A 15,320-nucleotide genomic window follows, 5' to 3' on the forward strand; every position below is an offset into this window, starting at 1 on the left:
ATTGCTAGTCGGTTGGTCAGAAAAACTTGACTCTTGCCATAGTATTTTAAAGGGAGGTATATTACATAAAAGTAAAATGGGCATCCAAGTATTTCAATATTAATAAGTGGTGTTCAATGCTATATAAATGTAGATGATGGTGAACTTTCATTTTATTTTTTAAAAGGCAATAAATAATTTATCCCCTGATCCCTTCTAACCTCAGTATAGCCATGGGTGGAGGAAAGACCAAGAGGAAAAGATGATGACTAGTCCCACGCTTTTAAGTTGGAAGTATATCCACTAGACTAATATTTTTAAAGACCATTTATTTTATAGCAGTTGTTTACGTTTGAGTCGAAGTTCTCCACTTGCCTATTTCTGAGTGGCACTGCAGTCCCCAAATCAGCGACTGATTGGAATTTTAATTTACCAGAGCTGGTTTTAAATCAGTAGAATCTTGACCCTTGTTATACCCCACGTGTGATGCAATGCAGCAAAAAGAGCATCTGGGCAAGACTTGAAAGATTTGAGAACTAATTCAGAACCCATCAAGGAGAGAGAGGATGCAGGGAACTGTGAAAGTGTGTGTGTGTGTGTGTGTGTGTGTGTGTGTGTGTGTGTGTGTGTTGGGGGGTTAGGGGGTTGTTTCATGGTCTTGTTAATATGGGAGGAGGAATGACAGGTTACTCCATGGATAGCAATACCTTCAGCAGTTCCTGATGCACAGGTCAGAAGTAGTCTTTAGGGTAACACAGCCAGATGGACCCCAAAATGCAGAAGGAGAAACAGAAAGTGTGGAGTAGAGGAAAGGGTAAGCTCAAGGCTCTTTGTCAGGCTGACTGCTGTCATCTTGACTCCTTTTTGTGTATTACGGCCCATATCCCACCTGTCAGCAAGTCCTGTAGGCTTGACTTCCAAAAATGTTTTCAGAATTGACCGTTTCCCACTCCTCCACTAGTCTCTCTGCCTTTATCTGGGTTATTACAATAGTCTCCACTATTTTAACTATACTGCTCCCTCATCTGACCATAGTCTTTTCTCAAAACAGCAGCCTTAGAGATCGTTTTAAAATTTAAATTCGATTTTGCCATTCACCTGGTTCAATCTTCACATGACCACCCACCTCACTCAGAGTAAAAGACCCGTCACCAGAAATGCTCTTCTCCATATCTCTTTTTGATGTGTCTGCTCAATCCTTGAGCTCTTTGCTCAAGTGCCATCTTCTCATGGAGGCTCCATCTGTCAAATTGTTTTCAATGGTAATCTTCAACATCCCCCTGCCCCCAGACCTTCCTATCCCCTTCTCTGATTTATTTTCTCCAAAAATACTCATTTCACCAATTTGTTATCTCGACTGGAATGACAGCAAGTATTTTTTTCTGACTTGTTCAATGCTCTAGCATGAATAATAATGCCAGGTTTTAGTAAATATTTAGTAAATAAAATGATTTGAATCCTGGCCCTACTCCTCATTAGTCATACAGATAGTATGTACACCTATAGATAAAAGTGCATCTGATCTAATACAAAATCACGTTATTGTCGAGACCCTGAAAAGTTATTTCTGCCAAATATGATAATGGAGTACCAGTGGCTGTTCTCTGCCAGCACAGTCAGGATCCCTTACCTAAAGTTCTCTAGGGGAAGAGGAGTGTGGCAGAAGCTGGCCATCTATGTGGGGATGAGAAGTCCTCTAGCCCCTTTTGCATGTAACCATTAAACGTAACCATAGGGACTGTTGATTAATTTAGTCAGTGACTAAATATAGAACTATTATGCATCAGGCATTTTTCCCCAACACTTCATATAGCAGAAAATGTAAACAACTAATATCCTTGTCATATTAGTGCTTACATTCTAGTGGAGATTCCAATAATAAACAGTCAATACAGCACATAATGAAGGATGTAGAATGTTAGAAAGTGATTAAGTGCTGTGGTAGGGGAGGGAAGTAGAGTGGGACAACAGGGATGCTGGAGGGGGGGCGGGGGTCAGGACGTGCTGGAGCAGGAAGGAGAGGGCCTGGTCGTCCTCCTGGAGGAGGTGAGACTTGGGCAAAGTCTCTAAGGAGGAGAGTAAACCAGAAAAGAGTCAAAAAACAAAACAAAACAAATAAGGGTCTAGGGAAAAAAGAAAACATTATAGGGACGATAGAAACCAGACCAGGGCTTTCCTGGGACAGGGCAGGAATGAGAATTGACTGCAGGGAGCAGAAGGGAAATTTGGGGGACTGGGGAAATGATCTAAAAGCTGGACTGTGGTAATGGCTACACTATTGTATAAATTCACTAAACTCACTGATTTATACACTTGAAATATACACTTGACATAGGTGGATTTTAGCATATGTAAATTTTATCTTAGTAAAAGCAATGAAAAGAGAGAGAGGGAATAAGAGAGGTAACATGAGAAACATAAAATTAAACAAAATAGAAGAACATGCCTGTAGAAGACTTGGATATCATAATTAGAAAACTGTAAAAGCAGTTTCTGGTATTCCTTTATCTGTACATTAAACCAGACAATCTGATTATATTTTTATTTGATGTTTCGAATCCAGAATCCAGGATATATAAAAGTACTCTGTGATGGTGAGTTTTACATGTCAACTTGGATAGGCTCTAATACACAGTTATTCAATCCAACGCTCACCTAGGTGCCGCTGTGAAGGTGTTTTGTGGATATGGTGAACATCCACATTCGGCTGACTTTAACTGAAAGAGATAAAAGCCCTGACAGTGTAGCCCTCATCCAACCAGGTGAAAGGTCTTAAGAGCAAAACAGATGTTGACCCAGATGGAGCTTAGAGTAGGTACACATTAATAAGAGAATCATATGAACAATGTAAAATAACTTTATAAAGGTGAGACATATGGGGGGATGAGAGCAAAAACTGTAAATTCTATGAGGGTAGAGATTCTGTTTCCTGTTTGGTCAAGGTGTATCACCAGCACCAAGCATAACCCCTGAGTTATATACGAAGGGCTCCATAGTCTCTTTGGATATAAATGAATAAATGTAGATCTCAGTTCTGTAATAGAAAGATAAATGCATGTTTGCAATGAAGGTCCTAAAGATAACCAAGGATTCAGAGAAATAGGCCCACAAAAAGATTAAAAGATTTACTCTTATTTCAACCAGTTAAGAGAAAATTGAACATTGATCTAAAAACAGAGTTGAAGGATTTCAATTCCCAAAGTAATATCACATTTGTTTTCTTTGAAGGCATTTCTTGTGAAAACACTAAATGTGCAAAACAGCACATGTACCCAGCATTTATATGTTAAATGTAGGAATGATCTTACTGTCAGTAAGGGACTGGACACATAGCCATGGGTTTCAAGTATGTTCTCCTGAACTTTTCTGGTTGTTTTAATATGAACAACTCTCTGGAAACACTTCATTATATCTTTATGACTCTAAGCCTATGTTCTACTGCTCAGTAGATGCACATTATGCAAAATTCCACGACCAGTACAGCATGCCATTAGGATGACAATTGATTCTTAAACACATGTGATTGCAGAAAAGCCACTTAAACTCTACTGAGGGAAGAGAACAATTCCAGGATTTCACCTTCTTTTCATGGCACTCTTTTGTATGTGTGTGATTGTTTTATTTCCAGCATTATTATTTTATACAGCCAAAGTCTTTACTATTTTCATTTCTTTGGTAGTGATAGGTCCCACCACACTACAAATCAAGGTCAAATTCAGAATTCCTCTGTTTTCTGAAAATTTACAGGTCAGCTAAGCAATGTGGATAGACTTCGCCCACCTTGTCTTTATATATGATCCTGCCCCTAGAGTTTGCTAACTCCAAGTCTGGGATAGTTAAGTTTATGTGTCAGCTTGAGCAGGCTAAAGGATGCTCAGATAACTGGTAAAACATTATTTCTGGGTGGGTCTGTGAGGGTGTCTCCAAAAGAGATTAGCACTAGAGTCAGGAGACTAAGTAAAGAAGATGGCTCTCATCAAAGTGGGTGGGCATCACCCAATGGGTTGAGGGCCCAACAGAACAAAAAGGCAGAGGAAGGGCAAATTCCATCTCTCTTTTTGATCTGGGATGTCTATCTTCTCCTGCCCTTGGACGTTGGAGCTCCCAGATTTTCAGCCTTTGGACTTTGGGACTTATAAGAGGAGCCTTTGAGACTAGGAGTTAAACCACTGGCTCCCCTGGGTCTCAGGCCTTTGGACTCTAACTGAATTGCACCACTGTCTTCCTGGTTCTCTAGCTTGCAGACAGCAGATTGTGGGACTTCTGGACTCCATCACCCTGTGTGTGTATGTGTGTGTGTGTATATATATATGAATCCTGACTGATACGAAGTCTAAGCTGTATGCTTTTTTTCTCACTCTAATTGTTAGTTTCTTACACATGGGATACATTTTCAAAACAATGATTCCTTTACTTATCATTTGCACTTTTGTAGTGTTTTGTTTACACAAAGCTTTCTAACATTTATCAGAGATGAGTTCTCACCATAAACAAGTGTGCTCATGGAGTTTTCTCAAAAATATTTTTTATTGATTTCCTTAAAATTCTATACTCAGTCCTATTTAGAGGTCAGAAAGTAATGTTCAGAAATTTGGCCAGCAGTGCTGTTTTTATCCAGTGTGCTTAGCAGTTTAATTTTTGTTGTTGCTGTTTGATTGTTTGAATGTCTCTACCTTTTAGTTATCCACATTGCCTAAAATTTGTTTGACTTTCAACTCTTACAAATGGATAATATTAATCCAGAAATATGAATCTCCCTTAAGAAGTATGATAACGTTAATTAAAGGGAGCTATGAAGCAAATCACTTATATCTTATTATGGGCCGACTTGTACCTTCCAAAAAGATATGTTGAAGTCCTAACCCCTGGAAAGAATTCATTTTGAAGATGGAGGCAGAAATTGGAGCAATGAATCCACAAGCCAAGGAAAACCAAGGATTGCTTGCAACCATCAGAAGGTAGGAGAATCCAGAAAATACTCTTCTTTGGAGACTTTAGAGGGATCAGGGCCCTAGTGAACCTTGGGCCCTGCTGAACCTTGGTTTCAGACTTCTAGCCTCCAGAACTGTGAGGGAATAAATTTCTGTTGTTTTAAGCCACCCAGTTTGTAGTTTGTTGCAGCAGCCCTGGAAACCTAATACAAAGAAGTTTGTTTAAGATTCACTTTTCAGACCACTGAGAAGACATCACCTAACGTACCATATCATTTGATAACACATTTATCACTCCATTTCTTGTGGAAAGCAACAAAAAGGAGCTAGAAAACAAATCTCCAAACAACAGATTTTCAGTAGGTGGAACAACAGGGCAGTGGCCCTTCAGAGGAAGGAAGACTGGACCGTAAACAGAGGGCTGCAAGGTCCTGCACATATTCTGGTGACAGATGGGTCAACCCAGGAATTCCTGAGGAACCACCTGGGAGGCCTTTCATGACTAAGTGGTGGTGTGTTTTAGACCACTAAGGAAAGCTTCAGGCACTCACAGCTGGTGGCATTTTCCCTTAAACAGCCAGGGAGCACCAGCACTGGTAACAAGTCTCTAACTGCTTCAATGAGAACTACTTTACACAGATATATATTTGAGACAGGCTGGGACCTGGGACCTGGGACACTTTGCTGCAGTACTTGCACCTGGACAAAGGTCTTCTCGAGCAACAAAACACAAAGAAACTATAAGGAACTAAAAATAATTGTGTGCATGTGCAACTGGGGCAAATTATCAACAACAAAATACAGAAAAGATCAAAATAAAACCCCAGCTGCCACTTGTGCAGAGCCAGGAGCAAAGGCAGGGGGTCGGGAGCAAAAGCAGGGCACTGCCCATGGCCCCGCCCCACACTCAGCACCACCTAAGGGGTGGGCAGACCACCTAAGCCACGCCTCCGGTCCGACCCCTGGACACACCCCTCCCCTCACCCCATATGAGGAACCAGCTCACCCCACCTTGGAAGGGAGCAAGGGAACCCGTGTTTGTTCTCGCTCCCCACCCCCACTGCTGCAGCAGGGGCCCCAGTAAAGCCCTGCCTGAATTTCTTGTCTCGTCTCTGATCAATTTCTATTGATTAAGGAGTCCAAAAACCCTGGTCAGTAACATATTTACATATCAATCTAATAACTATCTAAACTTCATGCTCTATTTCAATGAAGAGTAAAAGGCTATATACTGGTGAGTCGAGATTTGTAACCGAGGAGGGATGTGCCCTTTTATTAAACTTTATTAACTCCATTCCTATCAGACTCTGGCCAGTTCCCAATGCCCCCATCTCTCTGGTCACCTCCACCTCATCTGGCACCTTCTGGAGAGCTGCCACCCCCAATGTGTTCCTTAGAATTCCCCTTCCAACAAGACTGGATCTTTCTTACCCCTCCTCTTCAGCCCACAGCTCCTTTCCCTTTTCAATTAAAACAAATAATCAAAATACCAAACCTAAAGAAATTTTTAAGTTTAAAAATCTTTCTACTCTCTCATGATCATGGGCCCTGGCCTGTATCAGAAATCAGAAAGCCAATTCCCAGGTAAGCAGTCAATAATAAATTCAATTATTTTGTTTAGAATTCTTTTGATTATTAAAATTAATAAAGTGTTATCAAAAGGAATTCAAGTTGGGAGATAGAGAAATAAGGTAAAGCAGCTAAAATAACTTTTCTTGAGGAAACATTCCCAAATGAATAATCTTTCTTTTTCTGTTTATTCCCAAGAAAAAACAAGGCAAGATAATCCTTAGAGCATAAACATCTGATGGAGGGTGTTACAGAGGAGAACTAAGAGCTTTCCTGGCATGAGCAGGGCGCAGGCGTGGAGACAGAAGGCCCCACACCGGTGGGCACAGCCGTGCCTGTGGTGGCAAAAGCAGCTGCGCGGCCAGGACTTACTTTAAAAGAAGCAAACTGTGGACATGGTTAAGGGCAGAACGCCTTTACATAAGGCTTTCACCCAGCAGGAAAACAATTTGATTTTTACTGACTAAGGAGGAAGAAATGCTTTGAGTAGCCGAGCAGTTGGTGAGAGGCCTTAGATGAGCACATGACCTGAAATCTGAAATTACCCTTGGAAGGGGCTGTCTCAAAGGGAGTTTAAGACTCCAGATGAACTGGAAAGGCAATCCGCGTTTAGCATGAAACCTTGGGGTCAGACCCTGGGGTTAACAGGTGATGCTGTGTAATGTTCACAGAACACATCCTATTGCCTTTTAATAGATAAAGAAAGATAAATTATTAAAATGACCTATAAACTAAGAGAAGCCACCATCCCAAATTCGGTGTGTATGATTCAAAGTTCTTATTTTAGAACGAAGTCAATTCTCCTTTCCAGTATACTAGTATTTCTGAAGATGTCATCATTATAACATCTACAACTTACTTTAAATTTGCAGCACAGACAGTATGAAGTTGTGTGTGTGTGTTTTAAGTTACAGCCCGGAGGCGGCTATCATTCTAATCAGGCAGCCACGTGCCAGAGGTAGTCGTGGGCATGCTCTCAGAAACACTGCAGCCACTCCAGACACGACTACACCAGGATTTCTGCTATCTATTCCTCTCATCAACTTTCTCAATGTCAAGTTGGGTTTTCTTTGGTAAAAACAGCAGTCTCTTAATTAGCATAAATGGTAGATAAATGTTAGGAAAGAGATCTCAGTGGTGAAATTAAATATATTAAGGTTATGTAGTTTGGCAAAACATCTTTGAGAAACACAGCCTGTGTGAAAATGGTATAAGACTCCAGTGAGATCTGTGACCTGAAGCCGTGGAGATGGTTCTGGATTCTGGATCAGTGAACCTGTGCCAGCTATTAGCTTAGGAGGTTTTCTGTTGCCTGGCACTGGCTCTGGGTGTAGCTGAATCCTGCCTCTGAAATACTGCTACAGCTGCCTGAAGAAAACAGTTTCTTCAAGGTAAGGCAAGTCAGAGAGCTAGGACTTCACTGAGCTGACAGAGGAGTTTGTATTAACAGTGTTGTTCCAGCTTGCTAATAAATGTTCATTTAATAAATGTCTATATGTGCCCCAGACCCTGTCTGGGGCTTCCTTTCACTGCTCCATGATGGCAGAGCTGTATGAGAATAGCTGTTTCTTACTTATCTCACTTGTCAGTGACTGACATTGTTTTTTAAAAAGAATAGAATAGATATGCATGCAAGTTGGCTAAGTCAGATCTATAATTCTGTTCCTCAGATCATTTGTTTCAGAATCACTTGAAGTTTAGAATTCTTCGATTTCTCAACATCCTGCATTCTAAATTTCTATGAGTGGGCCCTGAGAATCTGAATTGTAACAAGTTCCCCCAGTGAGTCTCATATACTCTGAGGATTCAGCCAATGAAGATATAACCAAAGAAGCACCATGATCATTATCTGACAGCATTTCCCAATGGCAGACTAAAGACCCAAGAGGGAGGAAATATGACCCTGACCACTGGGTTTGAAAACCCAAATCTGTAAAGCAATAGCAATAGCACAGTATAAAGCCCTCATATCTTATAAACTCTATGCCGTAAATTTGTGGTTATAGCTTTCTGCCTACCCATCTAGATGGAAACAGATCAACACTTGCCTTAAGCACTCGGCAAGCTCATTCGTGGCCAGACAGTCCACTGTCATTTGGATGAGGAGGGATTATCAATAGCTTTCCGACTGAGTAGTCATCCCCTTTCTGACAGCAATGAAAACTGCTGACCAAAAGTCCATCTTGTTAAATGTGTTTTGGGAGAAAAACCAGTTTAGCTACTGGGTTGCTTTTTCTCACATCAATAAGCCCAGTTTATTCACTCCGAAGATATCTTGTCTGACTTCATCCACTCATCAAATATTTATTGAGAGACTTTTAAAAAGCATGTAGCTTTAACTCCCAACAAAGACCATGGGAGATTAAAGAAGCAGAGGTCTAGTTCAGGACTTCTGTCTCTGAGCTGTCACTCATCATCATATCATGATGCAGAGGGGAGAAACACCCTCATACAGCAGTCAGAGGTTTTGAATTCAGGGGCTGGCTATAGACTCAGCAGCAAGTCAGTACAGCTCTTAGGGCTTCTATTTCTTCTTTTAGAAATTTAGGAATAAAAGGCTTGCCTTGCTTCTTTTTCAGAATTTATTAATTCATTTACAAATTTTTATTGGTCATCTACTATATTCAGGAATTTTTCTAGGCCCTTGGGGGATGAAGCAGGAAACAAGACATACAAGATGTCTGTTGTCAAGCAGGTTTATTCTAATAACTAGAGAAATATATACAAATAGTGATATATACACATATATTTATATACATAATAGATATAGGAATATTAATAGGCATATTTGCAGAGGCAAGTATATGGACACATACTTTTTAAAGCTTAAACTAAAGCCTTTTCTAAGGATACAATGTATTTTTTTAGATCTCACATTGGGTGACTAGAATGAGAAAGGGAATAATCTAATGAAAGATTATTATTGATCCAAGCAACACACCTAGCATTTTAATAAAAGATATCCCTATGTTTCATTCATGAAGAAAAACATTTTCTGGCAGGATGCATTTCTCAAATTAGAAAACATGCCAGGTCTGTGTTACCAACACTCTTTCACATATAGAAGTAGAATTTATTATTAAAAGAATCTTCTATTCCATTAATCTTTTTATTACTTAAGAATCAAGATATTTGTGATAAGGTGGCTTCATGTAAGGCAACCTGTGTTAGGCAGCCTCTCAGAAGGCCCCAATAACCCAATTTCTTGTGTAACCCCCTTGCTTTAAGTGTGGGCTGGATTTAGTGACTTGCTTCTAATAAGTTGTACATAACAGAAGTGATAGGATGTGACTTCCAATTGCATGTAACAGAAGATTGGATTATTAAAAACAAACAAGAACAAAACCTTTATGGCCTCTATCTTGTAAATTTTCTCTCCCATTTACTGGCTTTTCCCTCCCCTTCTCCCCCCCTCCCTCCCCCATCCCTCCCCCTCCCCCCCTCCCTCCCCCTCCCCCTCCCCCTCCCTCTCTCTCCCTCTCCCTCTCCCTCTCCCTCTCTCTCTCTCTCTCTCTCTCTCTCTCCCCCGCCCCACACATACACACACACACACCCCGCCCCATTGAGACCACTTGAAGAAGGGAGGCCCTGAAGGATCAGAACTGCATAGAGGAGAACCGAGGCACCCCAGCCAATACCCAGCACAAACGATCAACCAAGTGAGTGCACCGTCTTAGAAGCAAACTCTCTAGCACAATTAAGGCTTCAAATAACGAAGCCCCAGGCAATAGCTTGGGTATAACCCCATGACAGACCCAGGTGGTCAGAATCACCCAGCTAAGTCATTTCTGAATTCCTGGTCTAGAGAAACTGTGAGATAATACATGTTTGTTCTTTTAAGCCACTAAGGTTTGGGGTAATTAGTTACAAAGCAAGAGATGACTAACATATAATCCAAAGACATGATTCTTGAGAATAGTATTATGAGAATGAATGGATTCAGAATCTCATGCTTTATGCTTAGAATATTTGAATTGGACTAGAAGAATATGGTGACATCATATTAACACTTTATCATGAAGAAACAATAAATTTGATGCTCCTTTTAGTTCAATGAGGTTACAGAGTTTGCTTTTTTCCTGAGATCTACTGAGTCCACTGAATCAATATAAATACTTCATAATCAAACTTTATTGAAACTCCATTTTTAGCAATGTATTAGTTAACCAATTAAAAATATGGTAGTCTTACCTCCAAAAAAGTACTTCTCGCCAGTTTTAACTTGAAGAGGACTGTTAGTTCGAACTGCTGAGGCTTCATCTCCATCGATAGTGAGAATAACAAAATTCTCCTTAGCTAGGAAACGGACCTCATGCCACTGGCCGTCATTCAACCCAGAACCTGTTAGATATAAGAGAAAAGGCCATTTCTTTTCTTAAGATGATTCAGTTTAAAAAAATTTTTAATAACAGTCACAGCTTTATAAGTAAAAATTAATATATTTTCATCTAGGAAAATTCAGTGTGGCTACAATTAATATCTCATCTTCTTTAATATTATAAGTAGTTCTATCCTCCGCCAGACCAAATACGGCATAACATAACCCAATCAAGTAGGGACATAATGTGCCATCGGGGTACATGAGAAAATGGAGTGAATTAAGTTGTTTGGGAGCTGATGACGAACTATTTTAAATTAATAACTTATTTTCTAGTTAGCTTTACTAAACTTCATTCTCAGATGAGAAAAAGGATTTGTAATTTTATCTAATGTCACTCTCTGTTTTTAAAAACTATTTTTTGTACTGCCATTGTCTCTCAATAGCCACATCTGACAAGTATAGCTAATAGAAATGAAGGACTAAAGAATAAATGTGTGAGTATGTGCAGCGAAGGGGAGAAGAATATGCCACCCCAACATATGCCATTTCAGCATACTGATTATTTTGAATTAAAGTTACTTAAGAAACAGCAAGTGCAGTAAGGATACTCTGACCCTCCTTTGTCCCTCTGAAAGCAGGAAACAAATCTCTCATGTGAAAGGTACCCTCCCTGTACCAGGAGGGCACAAGGCTTCCTTATCACTAGAGAGAGGGAAGTTAGGGCCAAGAAGGCTGTATAAACAAACCATGTTACTTCTTCATTAATCTACTACCCCAAACCCAAAACTCTGGGTTACCAAAGTTACCCCAAAACTTCTTTGTCTTGTTAATTCTTTACAAAATTAATCTTTTTCTTTGGCTAAAAGGTATAAAATCTGCCTACATTGGTCACTTCTTTGAGTCTCATATTTCGGAGAGGTCCCATACATACAAAATTATATTTGTTTTCCTCCTGGTAATCTGTCTGATGTCAATTTAATTCTTAGATTAGCCAAAGAACCAAGAGGGGAAGAAAGGAAAAGTTTTCCTTCCCTACAGCAGTTATTTGTGCTAATTGACCACTAATAGTTGTAGGAAATGATACCAAGATTATCTGATCATTTACAAATAAGATATCTTTATAATGAATTAGGTTATATTTAAACAGATAAACACCAACAAAATAAATCAACAACTCCCTAACAATCACATTCCACTCTTGCCTAGTACAAAGGTTTTCAGAAACAGAAAATCTATTTAGTAATCGATTAGACAGAAAATAACATAGTTTGTTTAGTTTGTGTTCATTTTTCAAATAATAATTAGAAAATTAAGGAGTAAAGAGAGGAGAACAGCCTTTGAACAAACGTATCTTGAAAGAGTTTAAGAAACACTAAGAGAGAGAAATCTAAGTGAGTCAAAGTGACTTTCTTTCACTTAAAAAGGCCTATGCAAGGGGAAACTATTTTGTTCTAGACTACTCCAAATGGCTTAATCTAGAATCCATAGGTAGAAGTTACTGAAGGTACACTTCAGCCTCACAAAAGAAAGAGAAGCCGGGCTTCCCTGGTGGCGCAGTGGTTGAGAGTCCATCTGCCGATGCAGCGGACATAGGTTCGTGCCCCGGTCTGGGAAGATCCCACATGCCACAGAGCAGCTGGGCCCGTGAGCCATGGCCACTGAGCCTGTGCGTCCAGAGCCTGTACTCTGCAACGGGAGAGGCCACAAGAGAGGCCCGTGTACCGCAAAAAAAAAAAAAAGAAGCCTAGCATGAAAAGGTATCCAAAAATGGAATGAGAGAAAATCAGTGAAGCACAAATGATGACTTCCAAGCTTCTGATCAGAGGTCTGCAAACCACAGCTTATAGGCTAAATACTGTTTGCTGCCCTCTGTTTCTGTGCAGCCTGAGAGCTAAAAATAAATCTCACATTTTAAATGGTTTAAAAATAAATAAAAATAATAGCAATATTAAATTGCAGGATACAAAATTAATGCACAGAAATCTCTGGCATTCTTATACACTAATGATGAAAAATCTGAGAGTGAAATTAAGAAAACACTCCCATTTACCACTGCAACAAAAAGAATAAAATATCTAGGAATAAACCTACCTAAGGAGACAAAAGACTTGTATGCAGAAAACTATAAGACACTGATGAAAGAAATTAAAGATGATACAAATAGGTGGAGAAATATACCATGTTCTTGGATTGGAAGAATCAACATTGTGAAAATGACTCTACTACCCAAAGCAATCTATAGATTCAATGCTATCCCTATCAAATTACCACTGGCATTTTTTACAGAACTAGAACAAAACATTTCACAATTTGTATGGAAACACAAAAGACCCCGAATAGCCAAAGCAATCTTGAGAACGAAAAATGGAGCTGGAGGAATTAGGCTCCCTGACTTCAGACTCTACTACAAGGCTACAGTAATCAAGACAGTATGGTACTGGCACAAAAACAGAAATATAGATCAATGGAACAGGATAGAAAGCCCAGAGATAAACCCACACACATATGGTCACCTTATCTTTGATAAAGGAGAGAAGGATATACAGTGGAGAAAAGACAGCCTCTTCAATAAGTGGTGCTGGGAAAACTGGACAGCTACATGTAAAAGTATGAAATTAGAACAATCCCTAACACCACACACAAAAATAAACTCAAAATGGGTTAAAGACCTAAATGTAAGGCCAGACACTATCAAATTCTTAGAGGAAAACATAGGCAGAACACTCTACGACATAAATCACAGCAAGATCCTTTTTGACCCATCTCCTAGAGAAATGGAAATCGAAACAAAAATAAACAAATGGGACCTAATAAAACTTAAAAGCTTTTGCACAGCAAAAGATACTATAAACAACACCAAAAGACAACCCTCAGAATGGGAGAAAATGTTTGCAAATGAAGCAACCGACAAAGGATTAATATCCAAAATTTATAAGCAACTCATGCAGCTCAATAACAAAAAAACAAACAACCCAATCCAAAAATGGGCAGAAGAACTAAATAGACATTTCTCCAAAATACAGATTGCTAACAAACACATGAAAGAATGCTCAACATCATTAATCATTAGAGAAATGCAAATCAAAACTACAATGAGATATCATCTCACACCGGTCAGATTGGCCATCATCAAAAACTCTAGAAACAATAAATGCTGGAGAGGGTGTGGAGAAAAGGGAACCCTCTTGCACTGCTGGTGGGAATGTAAGTTGATACAGCCACTATGGAGAACAGTATGGAGGTTCCTTAAAAAACTACAAATAGAACTACCATATGACCCAGCAATCCCACTACTGGGCATATACCCTGAGAAAACCATAATTCAAAAAGAGTCATGTACCGAAATGTTCATTGCAGCTCTATTTACAATAGCCAGGCCATGGAAGCAACCTAAGTGTCCATCAACAGATGAATGGATAAAGAAGATGTGGCACATATATACAATGGAATATTACTCAGCCATAAAAAGAAATAAAACTGAGTTATTTATAATGAGGTGGATGGACCTGGAGTCTGTCATACAGAGTGAAGTCAGAAGGAGAAAAACAAATACCGTATGCTAACACATATATATGGACTCTAAGGGGAAAAAATGTCATGAAGAGATTAGTGGTAGGACAGGAATAAAACACAGACTTACCAGAGCATGGACTTGTGGATATGGGGAGGGGGAAGGGTGGGCTGTGACGAAGTGGGAGAGTGGCAGGGACATATATACAGTACCAAATGTAAACTAGATAGCTAGTGGGAAGCTGCCACATAGCACAGGGAGATCACCTCTGTGCTTTGTGACCACCTAGAGGGGTGGGATAGGGAGGGTGGGAGAGAGGGTGATGCAAGAGGGAAGAGATATGGGAACATATGTATATGTATAACTGATTCACTTTGTTGTAAAGGAAAAACTAACACACTATTGTAAAACAGTTATACTCCAATAAAGATGTTTAAAATGAAAAATAATAATAATAATAGCAATATTAAATTACATGTGAAAATTATATAAAATTCAAATGTAGTGTCCACATAAAATTTACTGGAGTACAGTCAAACCCATTTGTTGATACATGGTCTGTTCTACAGAGTCAAAAACAGTTGCTACAGAAACTGTATGGCCCACAAAGCCTATACTATTTACTGTCATCCTTTGTAGAAAAGCATAAACTAGTGATTGGTTTACATTATGAAACAGAAACACCATTTTAAAGCAAAAAATTAAGGCTTCTTGGGGCTTGAAGATAGTCACATATATGTAGTATTAACTAACATTGTACTAGTAAATATCATTACAAATAATCTTCCCTCAGGTATTTTTTTTCAGGATTTTCAATTTTAACTTAGTAACATTTATTGAGCACATTTTATTTCAATGGAGGAAAACAGGAAAACAGCTCTAAAGTAATTAATACTAAATAATTTTCAAATTATGAAATGTATAATATATACAAATACATATTTTTTGTACTGAAATTACTATGTAAACATACAGTATTATTCTAAAAGTAAAGTCAGTTAGCTGTCAG

The 15,320-nt window shown here is 39.2% G+C and overlaps 1 protein-coding gene across 2 annotated transcripts in view; it reads right to left on the reverse strand.

Moving 5' to 3' along the window:
- CNTNAP2 (contactin associated protein 2) overlaps nt 1-15,320 on the reverse strand; it is a 2,024,023-nt gene that overhangs the window by 924,175 nt on the left and 1,084,528 nt on the right. For both annotated transcript variants that reach the window (XM_067041938.1, XM_067041937.1), the window contains one exon: nt 10,671-10,820. In XM_067041938.1, the coding sequence (XP_066898039.1) occupies nt 10,671-10,820 (150 nt within the window). The remainder of the gene's footprint in view (nt 1-10,670; nt 10,821-15,320) is intronic.

Source organism: Kogia breviceps, chromosome 9 (assembly GCF_026419965.1).
Source record: "Kogia breviceps isolate mKogBre1 chromosome 9, mKogBre1 haplotype 1, whole genome shotgun sequence".
Taxonomy (NCBI): Eukaryota; Metazoa; Chordata; class Mammalia; order Artiodactyla; family Physeteridae; genus Kogia; species Kogia breviceps.